This window comes from Halichoeres trimaculatus, unplaced genomic scaffold (assembly GCF_033239565.1).
Source record: "Halichoeres trimaculatus isolate MK-OKI-2021-1 unplaced genomic scaffold, fHalTri1.1 fHalTri1_scaffold_5, whole genome shotgun sequence".
NCBI lineage: Eukaryota > Metazoa > Chordata > Actinopteri > Labriformes > Labridae > Halichoeres > Halichoeres trimaculatus.
This window is the reverse complement of record NW_027437183.1, coordinates 15286487-15312903: the sequence shown is the minus strand read 5'-3', so window position 1 is coordinate 15312903 and position 26417 is coordinate 15286487. Positions and strand designations below refer to the sequence as shown.

The 26417-nt window shown below is 39.9% G+C and overlaps 1 protein-coding gene across 3 annotated transcripts in view; it reads left to right on the top strand.

Moving 5' to 3' along the window:
* grid2 (glutamate receptor, ionotropic, delta 2) overlaps window positions 1-26417 on the top strand; it is a 534507-nt gene that overhangs the window by 473973 nt on the left and 34117 nt on the right. For all 3 annotated transcript variants that reach the window (XM_074669717.1, XM_074669718.1, XM_074669719.1), the window contains exon 14: window positions 24376-24542. In XM_074669717.1, coding sequence (XP_074525818.1) covers window positions 24376-24542 — 167 coding nt within the window. The remainder of the gene's footprint in view (window positions 1-24375; window positions 24543-26417) is intronic.

The window sequence follows — 26417 nt, the reverse complement described above, 5'->3', positions numbered from 1 at the left end:
CCCACTCCATCTCTCTCTCACCCCTGTCTTCTCATTTTCATGCAGCTCGCTGGGCAGCCATGCTCTGCGTCTTTATCTCTGTCTGTGGGAGAAGAGGCGGCCTCGTGCCAGCGACTAATGGACTTTTGGAAAACACAGACAGCCATGCATCACAGTCCTGAGACCTGGGATAGAAAGAGAGGGAAGAGTTGGAGGGGAGCCGAAAGGGAGAGTGGTTTTTGGAGAGAGATGGGGGGAGACGTACAGGGGGCAGAGTGGTAACGAAGGCAGAATGAGAGTCAGAGGTTCCTCCAAAGCAACAAGAGGAGAGAATAGAAAAAAATGAGAGAGAAAGAAAGCCCCAATGCCTGTGAGAGCTGTAATCAATAATGAGATCTGGAGCCCATTCTCACTTGTTTAAAGATTTAACAGTACACAACACTGGCCATTATTTACCCATGCAGCCACCCAGTTTCAGCATAGTCATGCAAACTGAGAAGAAGCTCCTGAACGCTGTAAAAGTCAGTGTTGCTGCAAGTGTAAATATGAATTAGGAGCAGTCCAAAGAGTAGCTCAACAGTGTAGAAGTTGCAAGTGTGAAATAATAATCCTACAGCTCAGCATTTCTTCTTTTTCCTGGTCTTGAAAGGGGATAAATAAGTTCAGCCCTCCTGGCACAAAAAATACACTTTGTCCTCTTTTAAATAACTAATAAAGTTACACTGCAATGTGTGTAAAAACCTGCACCCTTAATTTGGACAAAGCTTGTGCTGTCTCTACTGCTGTGTGCTGGTATTTAATAATTAATTATAACTTAGCAAAGTGGAACAGGCTGAACCCTGCTCGCCAAAGGTGCTTATAAACACAGTGTGCGCACCTCTTTCAGCGTAAGACACAGACGGTGGTTTTCTCTGCCTTCCTGGGTTGTGTGTGTGTTTGGAGGTGGGGAAAGGCCATCAGTCTGTATGTTGTCCTGTGTGCTTCGGTAGAAGTCAACCTACACAAATGAGCATGTTGCTCATTGAGAAGTGACTGCGTGACAACAGGAAAGTGAGATTAAGATGCAAAACACCAAGAAATAATTAGTAGTTTAATTAAGGAATCCATTCAAGGAAATTATTTGACCCTAGGCACAAATTGTTTCTTTTTTGTCCCTTCAGTTTGATGAGTTTTCTCATCGGAAGTATAAATGTGTTTTTATGCTCCTTCATTCTTTTACAGTTATTGACAAAAGATGTTGTGGTTTATTCTCTGCTGCTGTAACTACTCTTTTCCTCAAATTTTGACATCCAGCGCTGCCCACCACAATTCAAAACTCAAATGTCGAGGAAAGGTTTCAATTTATCAGCAGATGTTCTGTGACCTATACAGATACAGGAAAACCTGTTTCCTCCTTCATAGAATATAAGACAAGATTATTATTATTATTATTATTATTATTATTATTATTATTATTATTATTATTATTATTATTATTCAATCATATCTTAGTGTATGAACCAATGAGTAGCAGGGATGGGAATTGATAAGAATTTGTCAATACCTATACCCTTATCGATTCTGCTTATCGATCTGATTCTTTATGGACTCTCTTATCAATTCCTGTTGTAAATTTTCTTGGTACAAAAAGTAGCTTTACAGGTTTTCTTTGTCAACAACATTTAATTGAGTTTACACTGCAAGTGAATCAAATGTAATTGGTCCCTGAGTCTGGATATTTCTGGACATAATTATACAGAAACAGGTAAAGAATGCACACAATGTGATGCTGATGTACTATGTTGTAATGTATTATAATTCAAGTTGGCCATCCAGTGTCTCAGAGTGGTTATAGCAATGGTTTAAGTTGTTTGGAAGCTTTCAAATGCCTATTAGCTTTTGACATTTGAAATTCTAAGTATTTTTTACAAAGAGTTGATGCGATATGTTTCTGTGATGAAAGTTGAAATTCTATTCTGTAGCTGAAGTTTTCCTGATGTATGCTAACTGCTAGCATATCAATGCAGTTTCCCATATAAGTTAGCATCAACTTGCGCTATGTTGTTATTTTGGTAAATAAGGTGATTTATACCATTTTGAATGTACCGAATATGAATCTCCTGAGAGAGAGTAATGTACATTTCTTTATGAAGTCAGCTCTTCGGTAAAACTTCAAGCTGAAAATCCTGAATCAGAGTTTTCTTGGGAAACGAAATCTAACTGCTAAGCTAAGGTAGCTGCAGCAGAATACTCGACGTAAGGCCCAGCGGCTCTGGCACAATGTAAAGAATTGATAAGGGAATTGTTAAGCACAAAGGCTAACGATGTCGATGGATTGAAACATTTCTTATCGATTCTCAACAGGAACCGGTTTTCGATTCCCATGCCTAATGAGTAGGCAACAGGATTCAATCTGACTAATCAAAGCTGGTCATGTAAAGAAAATTTTTGGATTTATCACAGTTTAGACAGGCTAATTCAAAACTTATAACAAGGTTTTATCAAAATAAACCAAATTATCTCAATGTTTTACTCTTCTAGAAAACTTAAGTGGGCCCTCGAGGTACTGCCCAAAAAACCTAAAAGTAGCTTTTGAAAAGATCTGAGCGATCCATGGGGATATGATCAAATTTGTGGATATTAATAGAAACTCAGCCAGAAATGAATGATTTGCAGTTAATGTGCATGGAGAAAAAATCCATCCAGAGAGCCCAGATATTCTCTTCAATGGAGTTATGAGTTTCATCTTTTATTGTTCCTCCTCTGCAGCACTTTTCTATAAATTCACCAGACTTGGGTTGTCAAGGACACAAACTCTGGACAGAGAACAAAATAACTTAGTCCTTGCTTTGGTCCTTTATTTTTTGATCAGCTCATCTTCAAAGCCCTAAATACTTTTTTTCTCTAAGCAGACAGGAACAAGCAGATGGACTTTGTTTTGAAAGGCACAAGTGAAAGAAAAGGAGAAAGGAGTCTGTTTTAGCTCAAAGCTTAGCAGGTGAGATAATCTTTTTTTTTTTTTTTATCAAGGTTGCGTCTCAAGTTTTGGGAAATCTAGAGTGTGTGTGTTTGCATACACACACATCAAACAGATAGACAGGTTCTTGTGTCTGTATTATACTGGAGTTGCAAAACTTGCTGTTGAATAATGAAGGCAAGATTTTTCCAGAGGTTAATGCAACAGTTAAAAACTTAACTTATTCTGTTGAGAATGAACATTGGTTAACATCAGTGTTGATGCTAACTTAAAGACTTGTTAATGTATGACACCTCAAATAGAGCAGATGAATCTGCAGTCTGGCTCTGCTTTGTTGCATGTTGACTGTGTTTGTCACCCCACACTGGCTGCGTGTTCAGTCAGGTATGACTGACTGACAGACAGCTGGAGTAGTGAGACCGAGGAGTTCCTGTGTTTCTCACTCCTTGATGAGCCTCTCTTCATTCATGTTGGGCTGTAAAATCTCAAACCTGCTGACTTCTGATCTGGCTCCACTCATTTTGTCCATTTGTCATCATAGTCAAGCTAAATTCAATCTAGTTTTGGCACGGTTTGTTTTATTTTGAAAGTCACTGGGTGATTTTTGGTAGTTTCTATGCACGATTTCCTACTCCGCTCAATCCCCCCTCGGGTGAACTGATGCCTCACAGCTTCGGCATCTGGAAAAAGTAGGATAGCTTTGTATTAGCTACGACCTGCTGAACCAGCCATGCAGCTGTATCTGGTGTATTTCAGCCATGATGCTCCTCCTGCCGCTGTGGCGCAAAGGATCCTCGCTGTCCAAGCCCAGCTAAAGACTTAAACTGTTAGGTGGGGTCCTGCTTCTAATATGGCTACTGTCACCTTTTGACCCCGAAGCTCTTCTTCAGAAACCAATGCATAACATCAGTGAGACCATCTGTATTTTTTATACAGACTACGAACTCATTACAGAGACAATAACTACGACCTGAGAAGGAGACACAGAAGAGGGCCTTGTCCATACATTACAGCAGATGTTATTTGCACACAGTGTTCATACTTGTCATGGGTTGCATGTCAGCTGGACCGTGAGCTATATGCACTCATCCAATCTCAGGGCAGACCCCATCATTCTGTAAGGCTGCAGACTCAAAGCCTGCAGTGAAGGTTTTAACATTCAGCTCAGCTCTGACCTCAACTCCAGCGCATGTATCTGGGAACCGTAAGCATGACTAAATGAATTCTGGGTAATCTTATTTTAGATCTTTCATTTCCTTCTAACGGGTGTTTTTGTCAAATGTGTGAAGACGCACACGATTTGCACTGTCACTTTTTTCTCACTTGTTTACATGTGCAGGAGAAACTGAGAACCCCTCCAACCTGACGGAGCATGTTGAAATAGAATCGACAGTTGAGCTTCGTTGCAGCGGCACATGGTTTAAACATTTTTGATGAATTCCGATGTGGCCACACAGTCTGAAAGATTCATTTTAGCAAACACCAGCTGTTCATTAATTTTATGTGCGTGAGGCTGTGGAGCCACTTAAATGAACAGAAGTGCTGAGAAATGGAGGCGCAGTATGTCAGCATGCTCTGCTAAGCAATAACAAGGTTCTCCTCTGATCTCCTGTGTCAGGCTTGTTGACATTCATTCATCTACTAGCTATTTCAGATCCTACAGGTGACAAATCTCCTAAAATTCCAATTATTCTGGGAAAAATAGCAACTTTTGTGGGGGAAAAAAAGTCCCTCCATTTAATTACCCTGAGGATCAGCTGAAGCTACAGTGACTGATGGTGTGAGAGCACTCGTGCACCTAAATCTGTTGCTGCAAAGGCATCTGACTGTATCAGTCATCATTTTCTCTCCCTGCCTTCATAACTATTCCTCCTTCCCATGGTTCCAATTAAATCTCCTCCTGAATCTCACTGTATTGCTTCCACATTAACATCTGCAAGGCTTTTTTTTCACAGGCAAGTGATATGAAAACTTGAAGCTTCATTAGATCTTCGATCTTAGAAGGTGCCATTTGGTGCACCCGAAGATTCCTGCTGCAATTTGTGCCGTTGTTATTGAAAGTAATTATTCCTTGGTAGCATGAAGGGCCTTTGACACAGTAATGAGACCATTTGGCACCAAATTTCACCACTAAAACCATTGCTAATGATTGTAATTTAGGAGGACTGGCAGCCTCACGGTGGAGGGTCGAAGTCTGCTGCCTGCATTTAATCAGGCCTTTAAATGTTCAAAACTGCTTACATGCTAACTGGAGGAAAACATTCAGGATAGTGTCTCGAGTCTGAGACTGCAGGCTGGGAGCCAAGGTGCAATTAAAGTGGTGAGCTTCCAAAGGAGTAGTTAGGGGTTTGTTTGTAGTGAGGTTGTATAAGGTGCTCATCAGGCGATCTAGTCATCTCAAACCCGAGCTGAAAAACTGCCCGAAGAACCGGCATGGAAGGTAGCCTATCATCAGCTGCAGACAGGGTTCAATCAAAGTCATGGTTTAGCTAGTTTTAAAAAAGTTTTTAAAAAGTTGACATCAGGAAATTCAATGTGCCATTTGGAAACTTTTTAGCGCTTTACTTTGGGGTCAGAAAGCTCTTCTATTTTTGCAAGACATACATAAATGACTTCTATCTGCACCGTACTGATCAGCTAATAGGTTGTACGATTTTTGCATCACTGATGTAAGTAAGTTTTGATATTCTTGCGTCTCAAGCTGACATAATTCTGAGTGCCAAGTGCTGGACATTCTACAGCTGTCACACTGTAAAGTTGTTAAGTTTTCTCCTTCAGTCTTTCCCTTCAACTGCTAACAGTGTGTAGTTTTTGAGAAGGTAAACACTTCAGAATGGGTTGCATGATTAAGCAACAAAAACAGAGAGAGAGAGAGACAAATTATTGTTAAGTGATGCTTTCATCTGGCTTTTCTTGCTCACTGATTTAACGTCTGAAAACTGAGGTGAGCTGGTGAAACCCCTGCACTATCAGGTAACTTAGGTCGTTTGTGATTTTCAGTTAGCACAAAAGTTTTCTTTTATGTTCTTTCAACCGTTGAGTCTCATTCCTCCTCTTTAAATGACAGTTTCTAAAGGTGTCTATGTTAAACTTCATGTCATTGTCACTTTTAAGTAGTTTGGTTGTTTGTCTCATTTAAAGCCACACACAAATGGCTGTTCTGTGCTCTTCAGGGTATAACACATGTATGTGTGTGTAGCCATGAGCACAGCACAAAAGAATTGGCTATTGAAGGTGTTTATGAATTAATAGTGTGCACACTTTCACAAATGTAAATGTTTATTTAGCTAAAATATGAGAAAATATCTTCACCAGCTGTGGCCATGTTTGCATGCCTTTATGTACCAAGAAGTTTTTGATCCCTTTTTACTCATCTCAGCAGTTTGAATCTTCCTTTTTATATTCTCCTGTTTTCAGCTGTCTTGCCAGGTACCATCACATCTACCCAGCTGAAGTTGTTTTTTTGTTGTATGTGGAATTTGCATCAGCGCTTCATAGTCCAAGGGCTTCAGTTTCTCCTAAAAACGATCCTGTGCCCTCTACCTCAGGACGGAGAATCCTCTTGGAGAGGATGATTTCTTTCTTTGCAAGCTAGAGTATAATTATGTAAATGAACACCCTGTAAGTTAAGTAGAAATTACAGGGTGTTTTTCACAAGAAGAGAAAGTCAAGTGCAGTTATCGCTCAGATGAAGCAGTTAAGAGAACCACAAAGCAAGTTTGAATCCCCTTGTTTCCTTCCTGCAAAAAAGTCCTGAAATCTGGAGAGAGACTTGAGTGCAGACATTTGCAAGCTGCCAAATGATGTTCCTCCACAGGGTGTCTGGTTTCATTCTCCTTGACAGGCCGAGGAGCTCAGTAATCTGTGACGACCTTGCAGTCACTCGCCGATCCTCCACATTGAGAAGAGCAAGGTGGTAGACATAGTTCACACATTCAGAGTGTCCACTGAGCATGAGTGAGTGGACGGCCACAAAGGAGCAGATGAAGTGAAGCAGGACTTGCTCGGTGATAAGTGGGTGGAAAATAGATGGATGGACAGAAATTTTGCACCAGAATTATGGCAATTTGAAAAATATAGCAAAAAGAAATCAGAAAAATAGTTTTCAGACAGGGGTAGAGGTGGTAAAGGAAAGGGAATGTGGTACCTGACAGACTTTTTGCGAATCATATCAGTCTCAAATAAACAGGCACCACAGTGAAAGAGAGACTGGCAGGAAACAAGTTCTGAACTCTTTTAATATATTTCAACATAAAAGTGGTCACATGTGTGTCTGTCCGGGCAGAGATGCAAACCCCCTCATATTTCATAATTAGAAGTTGATTTATTTGAGGAATAAAAAAGAACTTTACAGGTGTAGATAACAAACTCATTCATACTCTCATGACTGAGATACACCTACATCTCCTCTCTCTGTCTCCACATCACCTGCTCTGTTTTTCCTCTTATTAAAACTTCCTCTGATGTCTGTGTGACTCTCACCGTCTGTGTTTGTCATCGACAGATTTTATTCCTGTCCCTGTCCTCTTTTTCAATCTGTTTGCGTTCCCCAAAGCGTTTCTTCACTCGGCTGATCTGGACGGTGCTGATTTTTCTGTTTTACACTTCTTTTAGAGAGGAGATCAAAGACGAGGAGTAAATGAAGTACCGAAAAAAAACATTCATTTTGCATTTATTAGCTAACCTTTGTTCTTAAACATGCTGAGTTTTGATTTTCCCCATGCTTTGTTTTGTTTGTGTGCATGTGTTTTTGGAAATCAAAAGACAAACTCGTTGGGGACATATGGTGGTCATATAGCACCTGTTTCTTCTTAGAGACATTTCCACTGATATCTCGCCTCATCTCTCTCTGGAAGTTTTTCCTGCTGTGTGTTTGGCTGCCTGTCTCAGCTCTTTCCTTCTCAATCCAAAACAGAACACACCAGTGACTCTTTGTTTCAGTTATACATTATTGTAAACCCTCAGCATTCAAAAACCACTGTGCTAGTTTAAGGTGTAAAAAGCAACAGTCCTCACTGCTTTTTTGCTGCAGGGAGATCCAAAGGCAGGCCAGGAATGTCCTAGACCCTCCTGGAAGTCTGATTACCCACTGAAGGACACCAGGATCCCAAACTATGACAGAAGTTGAATGAATTCCTCTATTTCAATTTGCAGAGTCCCAATCTACCTCCAACAAGTTAAATAGACTTTTTAAAACACATAGCTTAACTCTTCTCCTCTGTGGACCCCTGTGGTATTTTGAATTACATTTGATCCTCAGAGTCCCCTTCTGTCTTTCTACAATGTGGTACTCCTGTGAATTTCCTCCCTACTTAATGCCATCAATGCAAGGAAAAGTGGTTAAAACAGTGATAATGATGATGATGACGATGATAAAGGTGATGATGTTGACATTCACTAGATATTTGAATCATTGATTTTGTTGCAGCACAAATGACGTCAACTCAAAGTTTGAAGCTGAAGAGATCAAACGTAACCACCTTTGTTAGACTGAACTTTAAGTATTCAGTGTAACAAACTCATGTGCTGTCTTTTTGTCATAATCCTTGCTTTTCTTGCACTTGCTCAACGACTTAGATACTTTGGACCAAAGCGTTGGGATGGAATGGATTTGCAACACTGTACCTAAGTGTGCAATTGTCATCTTTTTGGTGATGTAGCTTTTTGGCCTTTTGCTACATAATTTTTACATCTGTGACATGTTGACACTGTTGCATTTGTTTTGGACTTTTTGAAGTTTTGTTGTGTGTTTCTGGAAATGGTTTTGATTTGTTTTAGTGCATATGAACTTGTCTGCTACCAAAGTTGCCAGCACACAGATGGTAATTGAGTAAAACACAGGAGGGGAGAATTCTCCAAGAATGGTTTGTGACCATTAATAGCACCAAGAGTTGCCCATCATTCGCCCTTTTTATAATCTCCTTCTCTAGGACTAATTGACAAAGCAGATAAATGTGGAGATATTTCTCTAGAGATATAGAGAAGCACAAAAACACCCACAAAGTTTCGCAGCTCTGTGTAATTTCCTCTGGTTTTGCACCTGATTGAAGCTGCGCTGTGTCATCCTGACTAGATTTTATCCAGTTTTATGGCAAGCTGTTTGTGAAGCATTCAACCCTTTGCATGTGCGTTAGGCAATGTTGTTTTAGTTCATTTGTTTTTTTGTTTTTTTTGTTTTTTCAGGGGTTAAGCTGTGCAGCTCTTTGGCTAAGCAGGCCCTTTTAAGATTTTGTTGTCACTTTTTATAACGTGTTGTGTCAGGACTTGTTATCTGGAAACAACAAAGAGATCATTACCTAATCTTTGTCACAAATGCTGCTTTATATGCATCAGAATGTTTAAACTTTTCTTTGCATTACAGCTTTTTGTGACACAGGACTGGATCCATTCAGACACACACATACACACACACCTGATGTTTTTCTGCCTCAGTCGTCCTCGTAACAACAAAGGCTGGTTGCACATCATACAGCTGAATAACTTGGACCAGCTGTGGTTTGCTCCCGAGCCTCCTGCAGTGATTAGTTGTACCTGTATGTTTAGCCTCCGAACCAGAAGAGGAGTAATTTATTGTCCATCTTTATTGAAATTCCCTGTTTATTGTGCGCCTGGGGTACAGCAACAATGCACGTCAGACAAGCTGTTTGGTGCAGAATAGATTGAGCTGGAATATTATTGTCCTGTGGGAGGACTTTAGATCACTGAAAGGTTTTCAATCAAAGCAAGCAACACAAAAAAACAGCACAATGAAAACAACTCATCACAATAAATGGCAGATTTTATTCTGTTCCTTTCTTGGTTTTGCTGATATGGAGACAAAATCTTGCTACGCAATTAAAATTCCCTCTAAAGTGGAAAACATACAGTCCAACAGAGGGATGAGTCCCGGCATAATGTCGTTTGTAAATGAGAAAAATTTTAATTTGAGATGAATTAAGCTCTTTCCTTTTGGTTCTTAGTTTAAATTCTGTTTGCTGCAGCTTGCAAATCCAAATGTCTCTTCTTCAGTAACCTTCAAGGATTGCTAGGACGAGCGTGTTTTGGTAGATGATCAGTAGGTCTAAATGTAGTACGGCACAGCTTGTGTGATTTCAGTATTTTTATTCACCTTCATGTGACAAAACAGTCTGTTTGAAATAATCATAATTCAAGCTTTGCATTTTCTTTTTGTAGGGTAGTTCACAGGCCCTTCTTGTACACACACGTCTTCTGTATTTGTGCATTGAGGGATTGAATAAACAAATGGACAGGACTACATAAAACAGCTATGATTTATATTTTCCAGAGACAGAACGAGACGTTGTAATGAAAAATGCAGCTGAACAAAGGGGAGACGAAAAGGAAACACAGAGAAATAATAATTTTTCTGCCAGATCCTATTAAGGGTGGCATCTTAGTTTTGGCTCACTGATCCGTCTCAGATGATCCGTCTCTCCAACATCTGTCTCCAATTACTCCTCTTTTCCACTATCACATCTCTCATCGGCTTAACGGGGTCTGAGCAAAGATTTGCATACAGCGTGGCAAAAAGGCGATTAATTTCTGTTTTTCTTTTTTTTTCCATCTTGCTTTTTCATCCTGAAGAAACAAAGAGGCCTATGACAGCTGAGGGTAATTAAACAGGAAAAGCAGAGGAGAGGGAGTGAAGAAGTTGTCATTTTGTGTCTCAGGGGAAGGTGGCAACTGTTGCCACTGGAGCAAGCACTGGGACAGAACGCCTCATGAGGGATTGATGCCACCTGCTTGCTGGGCTTTCTGTATCTGGGATTTGGCCATGAGAGTCTTTTTGTTTTTGATCATTGAAGGAGAGAAATGATTGATAATCATCAGAAGAGACAGATAAGTCAAAAAAGTTTGACTTTGTGCCTGTGCTGAATAAAATCATGGATGGTACAACAGCTGTCCTGAGCTGCCCTGGTGAGACTGCAGTATGGCTCTTACAGCCCAGCTTCTCCATTACAGCAGATGGAACATGGTTCAATTAAGAAAAAAGTAATGCATATGGGGGGGGGGGTTTAAACTTGAGTCCAGTAACACTTTTTTTTTGATAGTCCGTTTATTGACACTCGACAACTATCAAAAGATATTCAACATCATTTTTCAACAGAGACCAGTAACATGCATTCAACCAACTAATAGTAGACAATAAGGTGCATTTCAAGGTTTTACAACTTTTAAAAAAATTGTCTCCCAACTCTCTTTTTTTTTATTCCGGCTACTATTTGACATACGACCATCTCTGGATTGTCATCTTCTTCTTGTACGTTGATACTCTGCAACTCTAAATCGATCTGCCAGTTTAAAGTCAACAGTAAAATGTCAACAAATCTTCAACTATCACTCGGCATTTTTGAGAAGCATTGTGGACCTGGGTCAGGACAATCTAAGTGAAGTGAAAAACTGTTGACAATAGTTTGAACTCTATAAACAGAACCAAACACAAACAAGCTTCGCACAACTGCATATCAGAGTAGTAAAGCTCATCCATTTGAATTACAAAACATACTCAGTGGGCACACAAACTTTCAGCAACATTTCAGTAAACCATTACTTATTTTTTTTCTCCAAAAAACTGTACAATTGTTTTCTGAAAAAGATCCCACAAGGGAAACCAGAGGCAACCTGACTTTTTCCTATTTGTGGTAAGCGTTTCAACCAACAGATTGATGAGTCTTGCTAAACATAAACTGATAAACTGTTGATATGAAACTACATATCTACTGATTATGCACCTTATGTATGTATGCTACTTGTCTGTTCACTCGTCTTGTGATATATAACCTGACACTCAGTTTATATGCTGATAGCTTTTTGAATATCAACAGACGAGCTATCGGAATAAAGTGTTACCTTGAGTTGTACGTTAAAGTCAGCTGTGTCCAGTTGTTTTGTATGCAAATGATGCATTTTGAAGAAAACTTGTCAAAACAATTTATTATTTGCATGCAGTAAGTTGTGTTAAGTGATACGACTCTGTTCTTGTCCCTTCCACTTGCCTACGTGGAATGCCAAAGCCTGAGGTGGAGAGAACTCCCCTTTTTTAATGTGCAGATATAAAAAGCAATGGCAGGGAGAGCAGCAAAGACCCTTGAGTACAGAATAGAGTTGCAATCAGGGTAAATACGTATGACACTTGTAAAATCAGATGTGGTGTAAAAGAAGGTGCTTGGTGGTTGGTTGCAAAGCAGTTTGTAGGGGACACAGAGTAGGCAGGACTGAAACAATAGTTTTTAATAGAACACCTATTCTGTTATTTATCATTTCGATGCTTGGTTGTGATCAGATAAGCTGTCAAAGCTGACTCAAAATTTGTTCTGCGTGTGCGCAGGACAACGTGAGAAGTCTGTAATGTTTCACCAGTAGTTTAAACAGGTATTTTGGTAAACAGAAGGAGTTTAATGACATTCCTGCAGCTCTTCCAGGCAGATTACTTATGCATGTCTCGACTCCACCAGCACCAAACAAAGCTGTTTTTGGCTTCATGAGGTGAAATAAGAGAAGGTGGTGGCATGCTGTACATCTAGTGCAAAGTCAAGAGTCTGCAGTAAAATCAAAAATACATCTGTAAACAAAAGATGACACATTCAACATCATTTTAAATCTTTCACAGTGGCATGAGCAGTATATATCCTTCACTACAGAGCACTTAACCAAAGCACATAAAAAAAACTGTCATTCACATCAGCAAACTGCAAATGGATGGTTTTCCCTTCTGCATATCTGTCTACAATTCTACTACAATCCCTGCAAAAGATCAATAACATGCAATGAACGTTGAAGTCTGTAAAAACAGCAACTTGATAACAGACCAAAGGCTATCATGGATTTGTGTCTGTAAAATTCAGGAAGTGACATCACATGATAAAAGTACAGAGATGAAAATTAAGCTCTCAAATGTAAAAAATGATAAGGATTAAAATTAAGACTAGGAGGTCTTACTAAATTTATCCCACTTTAGTCAGTCAGTTTCAGTTTTTTCAGCTGTGGGTTCAGGTATTTTAGTGTTACATGGTGTTTCATATCACTCCCACTCCACATTCTCCTCATGCATTTCAAGGCAAACTGTCCTGAAACAACCCTCCTCCTCCTCCTTTTCCTCCTCCTCCTCCTCCCCCTCCCCCCTCTCTCTGCTGTGCCCTGATTGATATTCTTGCACCTAAACTTATCTTTATTCAGATCTTTACAATCTGCAGGAAGCTGACTACAGCGCAGACTGAGAGGAACATTTGGCCAGGAAGCAGCCTTTCATTGTAATGCTCTGTAATTTGTCAAATAATGCCCGACCAAAGCAGCAATGAGGGCGTGGGATGCAAGTTAAAGAGACAGAGAAGGGGTGTGATGGACTGAAGTGTTGTAGGGCCTGTGAGAGTGTAGGTGGTGTGTGTGAGGGTAGGAGATAGGAGAGAGAAGTAATAACGTTGATAAATTGGGCAAACTTCTAGATCTTTGGTGTTCTGTGCGCCCTCAGACGAAGAGTAGATTTGAGCTTGTCTCTGGGCTGTTGCTCTTTCTCTCTCTTTGAGTGTCTCACATCAACATTTCTCTCTCATTTTTCTAAATCAAACAAATCAAAGTCAAAGAAGAGTGATGCAATGAAACGCATGCAGAGTTTTGTGAAGAGGCACTTCAGGCCTTCTTGGCTTTTTTGTACTTCTCTCTCAAGACAAACAGGTCATTAGGCATGAGCCCAGTGTTCACATGAGCTAAGTCAAACTGCACAGTTAGAATCAATTTGTTGTGATTAAAGCTTTACAAAGGCTACGTGTGGTGTTTTCTGCAGGGATAATAAGGATGCACAGCCGCTAATCCATGTAGATAATGAAATAATACACAAGTGCAAACTGTCGTAGTGTCCTTCTTTATTACAGCCACGAGTATGCTGCTGGAGTTTTACGGTTAGCAGCCACTTCATCAGCGTAGTCCCACTGGAGGGAAGAAAGCCCAGAGCCTCCCATGTGTGAAACATTTCACTTTCACTGCTTAAAGTCTTAAGACTGAACATTTAAGAAACTGACTCCGCACTGAGGGACCATTTGTTATGTACCACTTTGAAAGTGTTGGTAATCTAAGAAGTAATTCATGGATGAGGGGAAGAAGATTTTGTAATACATTTGAGCACAAACTTTTAGTAACATTAAGAATCTACTATTAATTTTGCAAGTTGGAGGCCCTTGAAGGGATGATTCTGGGTGAAGGGAGGAGGGAGAGAAAGTTGGAGATAGACAGAGAGAGAGTGGACCCTGGAGTAGTTTAGCCGTTTTGAAGTTTCAGCCTGGCTAGACTCTGAAGCCAAAGTGTTTGAACTATGGAGGAGATAGAAGGACCTCTTGAAACCTGCCCAGACGCTCACTGAGCAGGTTCTGTAATATAATTGGAAAGCGCCGTCCAGGGAGAGTTTTATAAGTCAGACTGTGTATGAAGTCGACTTCTAAGAGTACGGTCATGTAGGTGGCTTTCTGTCAGAGAAGTAGTCTGAAGTTCACCCTTGACCTTTTATTTATTCACATGTTTTGCCTCGAATGGCTTAACAAGAAGGAGTGGACTGACCTAATTTCAGCAAACTCTTTTTCTGCTCAGACTCTGTGAAAAACCAGGTTGATGAGTATTTGGTTCAGATAACCCTTGAAAAAGAAATCTTTGAAACTAGTGTAGCTTTGAACAGTGAAAATACTTCAGATTTTTCCTGTAGACCACATCACTTTCTCACATGAGGCACAGATTTATTTCCCTTTAAAAGCCCGCCTTGGTCAAAATAGAGAGATGTGTTGAACTTACATTGGCAAATGTTATTAAAGAAAATATCACAATTATAGCTATTGTTGATTGGTTAGTTATTAAATGTTTAAACCTGTGGAAATCAACTTGAATTGTATTGAAAGAATGAACGATCAGTTTTATTAGTGGTGCCAACTTGGTTCCTAAGTCTGCAGATCTGATGTTCTTTTTGTTAAATTATGAACAGAAACCCAACATGAGTCCACCATGGGCATGCCTCAGGCAACACTCAGCAACAGCAGCATTAAGAAGCTTCCTTCTAAAAGGCAAAAAGCTTTAGCAGTACCAGACTCATGATGAAAAAGCCATCTACTGTGATTGGATGGGTCAAGCAAGAAGAATAAATATCATTGCTTTGGATGAGATTACAGCTGTAGTTGTGTCAGTCATGTACAGGAACCTATACATTGGCTTTTATCAGCACATTTTTATCTGTTTAGATGTTTGATTACTAGCAGTGGATTTCTATTTGTACTCTGAAATCTGGATTTATGACTACCAAGTGGGAAATGTCAACTGGAACGCCCCCTGAAGTCGGAATTTCCCACTGGGAAGTCCGCAGATCCTCACCTACCCCGAATCTATGATCAAAAATAGCTGCTCCAGGTGTAAACAGTAATTAAACTCCAGTAATGTTCAGTCTATTTTAAGATTTCTGATAAGTGTTTGTTGCACTAAATCATTGGTATACATAGTATTGTTCGATGTTTAAATTCAGAAACATTGCTGTTATGGAATTTTTTTCTGACTTGGTTAGGAGAGGCTGTTAGGAGATGGCTTTGTTGTTGAGTTCAGACAGGTTGGGTGACAATTTTGAGATAATGACAATTACAAAAGGTTATCTTGTATTAGTGGAGATCCTGAAGGTCATTTCTCCTGCAGGAGCAGTTTAGCCAGTAAAGAATACTTGATGGATACAAATCAATGCATCCAAAACACACCCAGTGTGTGACACAAGACAGTGTCCAATATCTGCTCAAAATCCTGGATCTTCTTGAAGTTCATCTGAATGTAATCATCTTAGAGGAGGCCTGCATGCAAACCCAGATCCAATTCTCTTGTGATATAAAGATTCTTATGTCTATATTAACTATAGACACATGGTGTATGTCTCAAGCAGTGGTGATAGCTGTAAGACTGCAAGGGAAGCTCAGCTTCCCCTAAAATGTCCCCCAAAAAAGTGGTGATATGTTCTGCTGTGTGTACATTTCATTGACAAAATATGTGCTAGAATTCCTTTATCTTTTGCTCAGAATCAGCTACCTATCAAAGGTAACTGGCTCGACCTCCTTCTCATTCATCCCCACAGCGTCTCAGTGCTTTAACACGGTCGGAGGCTCAGCGTCTCTGGGGGTCTATGAGGCAGTGAGCTGGCCTGGATGCTGGGCTTCTGCATGATGATTGGATGATCTGTCTGAGGCCAATCCCTTTTTGATTGACAGTGAAATGAGCCAGTCAGCGATCTTGAAGTATAACCCTCCATCGGAGCATCTTCTCAGTTGTTCTGGACTGATCCAGAAGCTTTATCGATCGCCAGTGAGTTTACCTTTCTTAAAAATGACGAACGTCGAGAGAACACTGGTAAAATCCCTGGAAAAAATTAGCTTCCCCTCCTTGACTGACCAGCAGCCGCCACTGGTATCCACGGGGCTATAGCTGGACCCCCACTTGAAATAACCCCATGGTCGTTTCTTAGTTTAGAGTTACTTCATTCATGAAAAGGAAAACTGACTGGATGCACTTTAAATTTGAAAATTTCTACCCACAATGCATCCTCTACTGGTTTCAACTGCTCCTGGAGGAAGAGAGCAACTTTAATAACTTTGACTTCTGCCTGAACAATTCTCGAGATGCTTGCAAAGAGATGACATACTTATATTGATTCCATCCTCACTTGTGAGAGTCATTAATACTTTGTTTCAAACTTCAGCAGTGCCATGTGACTGAAGACTGAAAGATTAGATGAGATGTGATGAAATCTTTTTCCTATTATTCTGTGATCCTTATCTTGCAACTTTGAGGGTAAAAAAAACAGAGGTGTTTTAAAAAAATAACCTCCCTTCTGGAGCCAGCAACATAGAAATTAACGGAACATATAGACTCAAACCGTAATCTATGCCAGGCTTTATACATGTTGCCAAAAATAGCGCGTGTAAATGGGCTCTAACTGAGCGAGCCTCAGGTGGCTGCTTGACGATCTGCAGGTTTTTTACTTTGGCAGTGGCCCTTGAGCAATTTATTATGTAATTTTTCTGTTTACTTGGCTTACTCTGTTAAATAACCATGTTTACTGTCTAACTGTAGCCCTGTTAAATTATGCCGCAAAAAGTGTTGACATGGTACTCACAACCCACCCTCAGTTCTGCTTTTATATCAAGGGAAAGGGATAGAGAGAGATGATGAATAATTAGTTTCATTTTAACTGTCCACTGGTTCTTATTTTCTGCCTCCTCTCCTGTTAAAAACACAAATCAGAGCCGAAGCTAAAAATATCTTCGGCTCATGCTTCTGTTGTGTAATAGCTTCACTAAATGAGCAACACTCCTACAAAAAAACTCTTCAACACTGATAAACAAGGCAAATAAAACATTAACAATGATAGGGCAACAGAGTTAAATCCATGTTCCATCCTTTCTTGTTAGCAGGAGTGAAATCTAAAAAGGGAAGAGAGAAAAGATGAAACAGAAAGGAGGAAAGAGAGAAGCTGAGGTGGTTTTAATTTTGGTTTCGTTGGATCAAACTTGGTTTTCACAGAGAGAAAAACAAGGTCCAATTCAATGATTAGGATGCATCAGATGCTGTTTCATGCTGTGTGTGTGTGTATGATTGTGTGTTTGACTGTGATTGAAAATTGTTGCCAAAGTGTCAGTCAGGGTGTCTGAGGGAAATAGCTTCAGATAATTACTCTGGCGCTACTAGAGTCACAACCCTGGACACAGAACAGAAGTAAAAGTGTTTGCATGCTCACAGTATACATATGAGCCTGTGTGTTTGTGTTTGTGTGTGTGTGTGTGTGTGTGTGTGTGTGTGTGTGTGTGTGTGTGTGTGTGTGTGTGTGTGTGTGTGTGTGTGTGTGTGTGTGTGTGTGTGTGTGTGTGTGTGCCTGTGTAGTTATGTGAAGGATGAGATGCAGTAGTTATCAAGTGAGGGAGCTATGCGTTGCCTGCATACACACACTGCATGTGCATGATAACCTAATCTCACAGTGCAGGCATTTGAGAGCAGGTTCAGAGCTGAGAGTGAAAGCATTTAATGAAGAGTTCACTTGAGAAAAGTCCCACAGATACAAGCTCAGTTATTATCTGCAGGACCTAAATATTTAATAGCAATGCACCTGCAAATAAAAGTACTAAACAGTCCTCTGGATGCTTTTTAATGGTAGTAGGAGAGTGCAATTACTTCTGTCTTGTATCCCGTTTGCATGACGATAGGGAGTTGAAAATCTAAAAATGCTGTTTTAAAGTTTATGTTTAGCAGAAACAATACCTCCTGTAGAAAGCCCTCTGGAGGGCTGTGTTCATAAAGACCCTTTTTGGATTTGTTGATTGAAGCTTTTATTTAAGCGCTGAGACAATACGACGAGAGACAGCCTCTTCTCTTCTTTTGTTGGACATCCCCTCCTCTGAGAAAGAGCTACCTTCTATATTTGATCAACACATCAGATGCCAAAGTCAGCTATAAAGCAGTAAAAAACATATTTAATGGACACTTTTCTTTTCTGCTGAGACAAAGGTTTGAAATTGGCTTGTTTTTTGCAGGTTGACCTTAAAAAAGTTGGTGACAGAGTTTTGATACTGTGTGTTATTCCCAAGCAGCAGTCTCTGTTGTTGAAAAGTGAAGCCCATATAGAGGGTTGATACAATGCAGTTCCTTGAGTCCCCATTTCAGTTTGGCTCAAAAAGTCTCAACCAATAAGAACCCATTTTAAAGTGTTTACAGCATGGTAGAAGATGGTTATGCCTACACATCCCATTATTTATTATTTTACAGGTGCACAGGGAAATACGTAGGCTATGTGTCAGTTGGATCCCAGGCTGTTGAGCTGTAGCCCATAGTTTGATGGGAAGTTATTTAGCTTCTACATTGTTGTTTCTGTGAGTAAAGCAAAAATATAATAATGATGAGATGTGTTTTGGTGTTTTATGGTTAAAACATGAAGGAATATGTGAGATATTAGTCTTGTATGGTAATAAACAATAGAATATATATTTTTCAGATAAAACTCGTAGTTTAAACCTTTATCTGTCAATGCATCATATCCTAGCGGTCTTGCAAAAGCACGAGGATGCAATTGAGGTTTGATCAAATACTGTTTTTAAGAGTCGTATTAAAAAAAAAATGGCAATTTCCCAAAATATTCTGCCAACCACTCTCCAGGCTCTTTTTTCTCTTTTTTATTTTTGTTAAGATGCAATCTAAATGGTCTTCGTTGGCTCCAGTTTGTAAAGAAATAAAATAAAAAACTCAGTCCCAACAAAAAAGGTAAAATGTCAACTAAGAAGTATGAATTATTTCCCCCATTTTTCAAAAAAGCATCAATAAAAGCAATAGGAGGCAGCTGTTGGAAGCATTGTTGCATATTTGTTTAATGTGATGATATCTGGTTGTAGGACACTCCAGGTGTGCAGGATATTATTTAAAGTGTAAGCATGCAGACTCTATCGCAGTGTGTCAGAGGTGCATGTAAACACTTTAACTGGGATAACACCTTAATTGGAGTGTGGCCCTTTGCCAGGTAACACTATGCATGCAAATGCGACTTGGAAGCCCATAAAGCTGCCTCGCCCAGATAATCCCTGTGAGTCCTCACAGAACTATAGAGCTCATCCATCTTGTTTTCCAGGGACCCAGCATCTCCCACAGTGGCAGAAAGAGGTAAAGTTTAAGTCTCTTCGTGATACTTTTATTGCTTGGTCGTGGGCGGGCTGCGACTTAAGGGATCTGAGCACTGAGTGTTGGACTCTTTGAAAGCAGGAGCATTGTTGATTAATTGGAAAAGAAGTACCATGAAAAAGAGTAGAGCAATAACAAAGTGCTAGGACATCTAACATGATCAGAGTTGTGGGCAGATAAAGAGAATAGTAAAGTCTTACTCAGACCACTCTTCTGGTGTTTTTTTAATTCTCCGCATGTGATCATCATCCTTAAAATTCACTTCCATGATCTCAGTCAGAGGAAGAACAGGAACACAGACAAGCTTGCCTTAAGCACATCACTTCATTGTTGAATTGTCCCTCCTAAACATTTTCTTTGTTTAGAAATTAATCCAACTCAAGACAATATTAAACTTAAACCCTGAATGTATCAAATCATGCTCTCTGTTCAAAGATGCATTGTCTCTGTTCATGAAGCAGAGCTGCAGCTACAGGAAAGATCATTGCCCTTCACAGGCTTCAGCATCAATTTCTTGAGAGATTTTCTTCTCTTTTATGTGATTGTATGCTGTGTTGGCTTTGTTATAAACTCATTTTTATGTCTTGTCTGACAGGACGATCACTTTGAGAAAGCACATTTTACCAAAAGAAGTTTTATTATGACTGCTCCAACCTCTCTTCTTTACCATTTTAAAGCCATCCCTTAATCATAGGTCACAGTCTCTCAAATTCACTTACAATTTTTGCAACCTTGCAACTTTGGCCAACCATTCAACTTTCCAGCAAAATTGACCACTTCATCTTTTTTTCCCCACCGGCATGCTCCATCATGTATGTCAGCATACTTACTTATATGAAATTAAAAGCATTGATCCCCTGGGATCTGCAGCACTATGTATAAATCAGGAGGACTGATTTCCTCTACTTTTAATATATCTCAAACTCTGCAACCAAACTGCCGCAGAATCAGATATTTTAGGTTGGAACAAGCACAGGACAGGGCCACAGACTCCTGGCAGGACTGTTTCATGATATAGTTTTAAAGCCATATATTTTTACACTCTAGAGCAGGGATCTCCAACTCCTACCCTGGAGAGCCAAGAGGCTTCAGGTTTTCTTTCCAACCAAAATCTCCACCAGCTGATTTCACTGATTACTTCACCTTCAAGCAGAGAGCAAGGACTAATCAATGAAATCAGCTGGTAGAGTTTTTGGTTGGAAAGAAAACCTGCAGCCTCTCGGCCCTCCAGGGTAGGAGTTGGAGATCCCTGCTCTAGAATTATAGCAGGAATACATTTAATCAAACACATAAAATGTATGTGAATGAACACATATTAACCCTGCATGTACATGGTATGAAGCAACATGTGCCCCCATTTAGACCAAGACCTCACAGAATACTCCTGTGAATATGCCAAACCATATGTAATACAACAGCATGGCTCTGTAGTAGAAGGGTCCACGTGCTGAACCAGCCTGCCTACAGTTCAGACTAATCACCAATAATGGTTTTGATTTTGTGTCATCTTGAAGTCATTTGTTGCCTCATGGTATAAGAAATAAAACAGAGGAGACAGAAAGCTTTTGAGCAACTGAAACCATATCAGGCTACATTTCATTTTTAGAACTTATGAGGATGGTGTCCTGGGTTGTCAAACATTAACAGAGGGCTGATAAAAGATGTGTTGACGCAACATAATGAGTCACGTTTAAAGTGAGCATATATACAGTTTCAGGATTTTATGTTTTGTATTTGCACTAATTTCAATCAATTGTAGGCTGTTAATGATTTGCAAACCATCTGAATCTTATTTTATCTAAATTTTACAGTTTCTCAACTTGTAAACCGGGACTGTATTCAAATGTTTAATTCCTACTCCGTTACATCGCAGCTAAAAATGTGGCCCTATGGGGCTAACAACAATCCATAAATGATCCATTAATATGCAGATGAAACACCTTCAACAGCTACAAAATGGGATTTGTTATTATAACAAACAAGGAATCAAACATTAAACAATGCTCAACGAACAAGACAACACAATCCCTAATGAGAGGCAGCAGGGCAGTAGTTCCCAGCTCAGTGTCTCTGTCTGCTGTAAACAGCAGTGAGCTTTCAAAGGCTGTGACCAGGTGAGCCTCTTTGATGATCATTACCCTCACCTGGAAAATGAGCAGGATCGAGTAGGAACACAAAAGAACACACACAGCCGTAACACTAATATTTCTCATTTCTTGCTCTTACAAGCGCTGCACAGTGGAGCAGTGGTTTGTGTTGTTGCCTCACAGCAATAAAGTCACCAGTTTGAATCTGGGGTTTGAGGAAGGTGGGCCTTTCTGTGTGGAGTTTACATGTTCCCCCTGTGCAAACGCTGATTCTGTCTGGGTACTCCAATTTCCTCCCACAGCCCAAAAACATGCTCATCAGGTTGATCAGTGATTCTAGATTGCCCGTAGAAGTGCGTGTTTGCATTAAACGTTGTGTGTCTGTGTGTCAGCCCTGTGATTGACAGACGATGAGTCCAGGGTGCACCCTGCTTCTTGCCAAAAGACAGCTGAAATAGGCTTCAGACACCTGCGGGCCTGAACAGGATAAGAAAGAGAAGATGGATGAATAAATGGATGCTCTTGCATCCTGGTCAAGTAATACCTTTCAAAAAGAGTTTGGATACACGCTTTCCCATTCAGTGTCTTGAAAAGCTCAGAAGTCAGAAAACATTGAGTCCACTCTGCCTGGCTTTTCTAAGACATTAGAACATTGAGGCTGTTTGCTTGTTTTGCATTCCTTCTGTAAAAAGCAGACTACAGTCTAAATGTCAGCTAAAATGTCGCCTCGCCGAAAGACCGGATCAGTGTTTTGTTGATGCTGATGAGGGGTTTGTTAACATCACTTGCTGTAACCACGGTAATAAAAAGGGACTTGGATGTGTGGTTTGTTTACTAGATTCACTTGGAAGATAAACACAATATAATGATGTATGTGGGTGTGTAAATGGAGACATGAAATACTAAAATAATGATATACAGTATAATGAATAGTTCTCATTGTTAGAAGGACATATTTTCTTGTATTGGACCAAACCTTTGTGTGGGCTCAGGCAGGCTCTATAACTTTCTCTCCTAAAGAGGAAGTTTCAGAGTTACCTCTGTCCTTAATACAGTTTTACCCCCCTATTTTTAGAGCTTGCACACCTAGCTTAGAATTTAATTCATACAGATTACAACCAGGGATTTGAAACTAATGCAGCGTTTGTCATGTTTTCAATATGGCTGACAGCTGAGGTCACTGTGTGCATATTGTGTATGATAATTCTTTCAGCCTTTTTCACCTCAATGTAGCCAGAAAAAAGGTGTCCCTAATGTTCAATTGTGAGCTGCTGAAACAGATTTTTTTTCCACTAATTTTCTTTCCACCATGTCTGTAATCTTTCCAATTCAGAAGCAATAATGAAAAGCCATAAAATTATTCTTCAAAGTAATAAAGTGCTCTTTCCACTCTTTTTAAGGCCGTAAAGAGCAGAATGAACCATTCTGATGCCCTGCAGTGAATTATTGCACACACAAACACACACACACTCGCAGTACTAACCCCAAACATGCACACACTTCAGAGGACTACAGACTGTGAAATTACCCAATCAGAGGGTCTTGTCGGTCAGACATTAGTCATCACACACAGGCCAACTGGGGTGACGTACTCACACAAACACACGCACGCAAACACACACAGAAGATAGAGGGGTTGGAAAATTTCATAAAGGTCTATTAAAGTTAATGACACACCAAGTCCAAAATAATGTGTTAGAAGAAAAGTGTGTTGGTGTGTGTGTGTGTGCCAGTGTGTGCCTAGCTGAGTGAATTTTCAGGGATGTCAGCATGTGGATATCACTGTTAAGTTGTTTGTTCTCCTCTTTTGATCCTCTGTGAAAATAATGATTTATTGAATGTTAACAAGAAGTCTTGTTATGACAAGGCACCTTTAGTTCTGCAAAGCAAACTGTGAATTTCACCCTGAGTCCCTTTGACTCTGCAGCTCTCCTGGAGCACAAGCTGTGAGCACACACTTCCACACACACACACATCAGTTTGTCAGGCATGCACACAAGGATATGCATGAATTAATGTACGTGTTCTTGTGTGCATGAAACATATCCAGTATATTCTTTCACAAACTACAATCTCAAGATAAGGCAGCCAGCTGATTACATTTGATTCTGTGTGAAGCTTGCAACCCGAAGTATGACTGAAAATAAGCATATGAATAAGCAATTACTATGAGATATATTGAATGAGTCCCTCTGTCATGATTTTTAAGCTTTGAAAGAGAAAATTTGTTGAATCGATGATGAAAGTTTACACACTGAAAATATGTTTCTTCATTAAACCAGCAGCATGTTTCATATTGATTTTTATTATAAGGCATCAGACCCTGAATCAATGAATGTAATATTATTTGCTGAAGTCAGCAAAACATAGACTTTCAGAAAGTGCAGGAATAAGTTCCTCAAGTGTACTTACAACCAATAAAGAAAGTATGAAATGTACAGGGAAAGATACATACAAAATGTTGCAAAAATTGTGTTTCATACTGTTTGAACTAGTGTTGAACTAAACCACTCAGAGCAAGAGAGCAGTTAAATGAAAGCAAGCTGTTTCATTTCAAATGGGAGTCCTTTCTCAACAATCAAGAACAATCACTCAACATATGTTTTTGGGCATCATCTTTCAGTCGAAACATCCTCGTATTAACATCAAATCCAACCAACTGTTGATGTGTTTCCTCTCTTTTAGGTCAAGTATGGGCGATTCGGCTTTGTGTGGGATGCTGCCGTGCTTGAGTACGTTGCTAACAATGATGAGGACTGTTCGTTCTACACCGTCAGCAACAGCGCACCAGACCGCGGATATGGTATCGCCATGCAGCACGGAAGCCCCTACAGAGACATTTTCTCCCAGAGGTAGGAGTCAACCACATTTTTGACAGCACTTCATTTATTGTTTCAAGGAGATTATGTTCATATGCACATTGTTAGAGCTATTGCTTTGGTTGCTTATCTTCATAATAGTGACTTCAGTTTTAGTTAAAATATCCTCCACTTTTAAATTGACACTATAAAAAAAGGAACACCTGGAGATTCTCATGGTTTTGAAGAGGTCATGTACATTATTACTGCTCCAGTTCCATCGCATCTAAATAAAAACAGCTGCTCCCAGAAAGTTCAGCCCTCCTGCTGGAAAAAAGCATCTTCTGTAGGTCAGACACCAAGTAAAGAGCAGATTAAATTGTACATCTGTCATCCAGTGGAAAGAGGCGAGTGGCACTTTCACAACTTGTGTGCAGCTTGGTTGCCTAAACCCAGCATGAACCGTTGGCTCACTTTGAGGTTAAGCGGGTCTGACAACCTCAACAGTAGGCAGTGTGTTGCATCCAAACGGATCACAGCTGTTTATCTTGTTACTGGAGCAAACACAAGGCAATGTTTTTCTCTTTTTTTCACTTGTAGTTACTTTTACTTTGTATTGTGTTATGTCTCATCAGAGTGACTGAATTCATGCATCCATTCATGTCTGTTGGGTCAAAGGTCAATCTCTTATTTACCCATAAATGCTTGTTTGCTGCATTTAAAGTGCTTCCGTAAGAATGCAGCTTTTGGAAAAACTCTTTCTAATCCAGGGCATGCGTAAAGGGTAAAACCTTCTACCCACTGCTCTGATTATACCAAATAGCAGCTTTGTGCGCCAGTGTTGAGCGTAGCCAGGCTCAAACTCTCCAGTGGTTATGACAACATTTCTTTTTTTGGCTTTTTGTGGTCAACCCCTGAACAAAAAAACATTTCCATTATGCACAGCAGCATGTTTCTGATTATTTTTCTAAACATCAGATGCTTCTGGAGTGTTTGCTTCAGGCAGTAACTTGGCATCCATCATGGATCTAGTTCACAATAAAATGGTGATCCATTCAGGATGAAAGTGCACAGCGCAGCTCTGAAGAGTTTTTCAGCTCATCTCTGGGAAACTGGAGCAAACTGCACAGAGCTGCTGAACTTTGTGGGTGTGTTTACACTTGACTGGTAGAGCAGGTAGCAAGAAAAAATACACAAAACTCTTCAAAACTGAACCCAGTCTTTGTAAATATTCTTCTCAGTCTTCTTTTTTCTTTGTTTGCACTCATTTTGAATGCACTGTTGCAATAAAATTCAGCCCTAAGAAAGCCATACATTGATTACGTCTTATGCAGGCTTCATTTATGGTCAGGCTTGAGATCCTTCAAAAGAGAAGGAAAACAAAAAGTCAAATCTCTTAATTAATTTAGCTCTCGCAGTTGATATTATGTAAAAGAGCCAGTGTTGTTTTATGCATGTGTTTGTGGTAGGAGATGGAAACACAATTCATGTGCCGTCGCCAAATTATGTGAGTGACGAAGCCTGTCTGTTTGAAGCTCCATATCCGCTGGAGCGTTACTCCTCAGAATATTGCCTATCATAGCTGTTATTAAAATAAACAAGCAATTAATTGACAGGCCATGTTTTCAATTCCCTCCTATTATTTCAGGGGGCGATGTCACACTCCTGGGAAGACAGTTGGAAACAGTTTGCTCATGCTGGTTTCCCTGGGTTCAAACAAAAGCAGACGTAGAAATTATCAGGGGAGAAAAGATAATCACAAAGGTGTAATTGTTTTTCTTTTTTGTGATTTTGAGATTTTTCATCCTGACATCCTGTATTACACCGATTAATGAAGCACAAAGGGGAGGCTTTAAAAGAATTGCATTAGTTGTTCATGCACTGACACCTCCGTGAGTAATGTTTCACTTGGATTGAGAATCTTTAGTG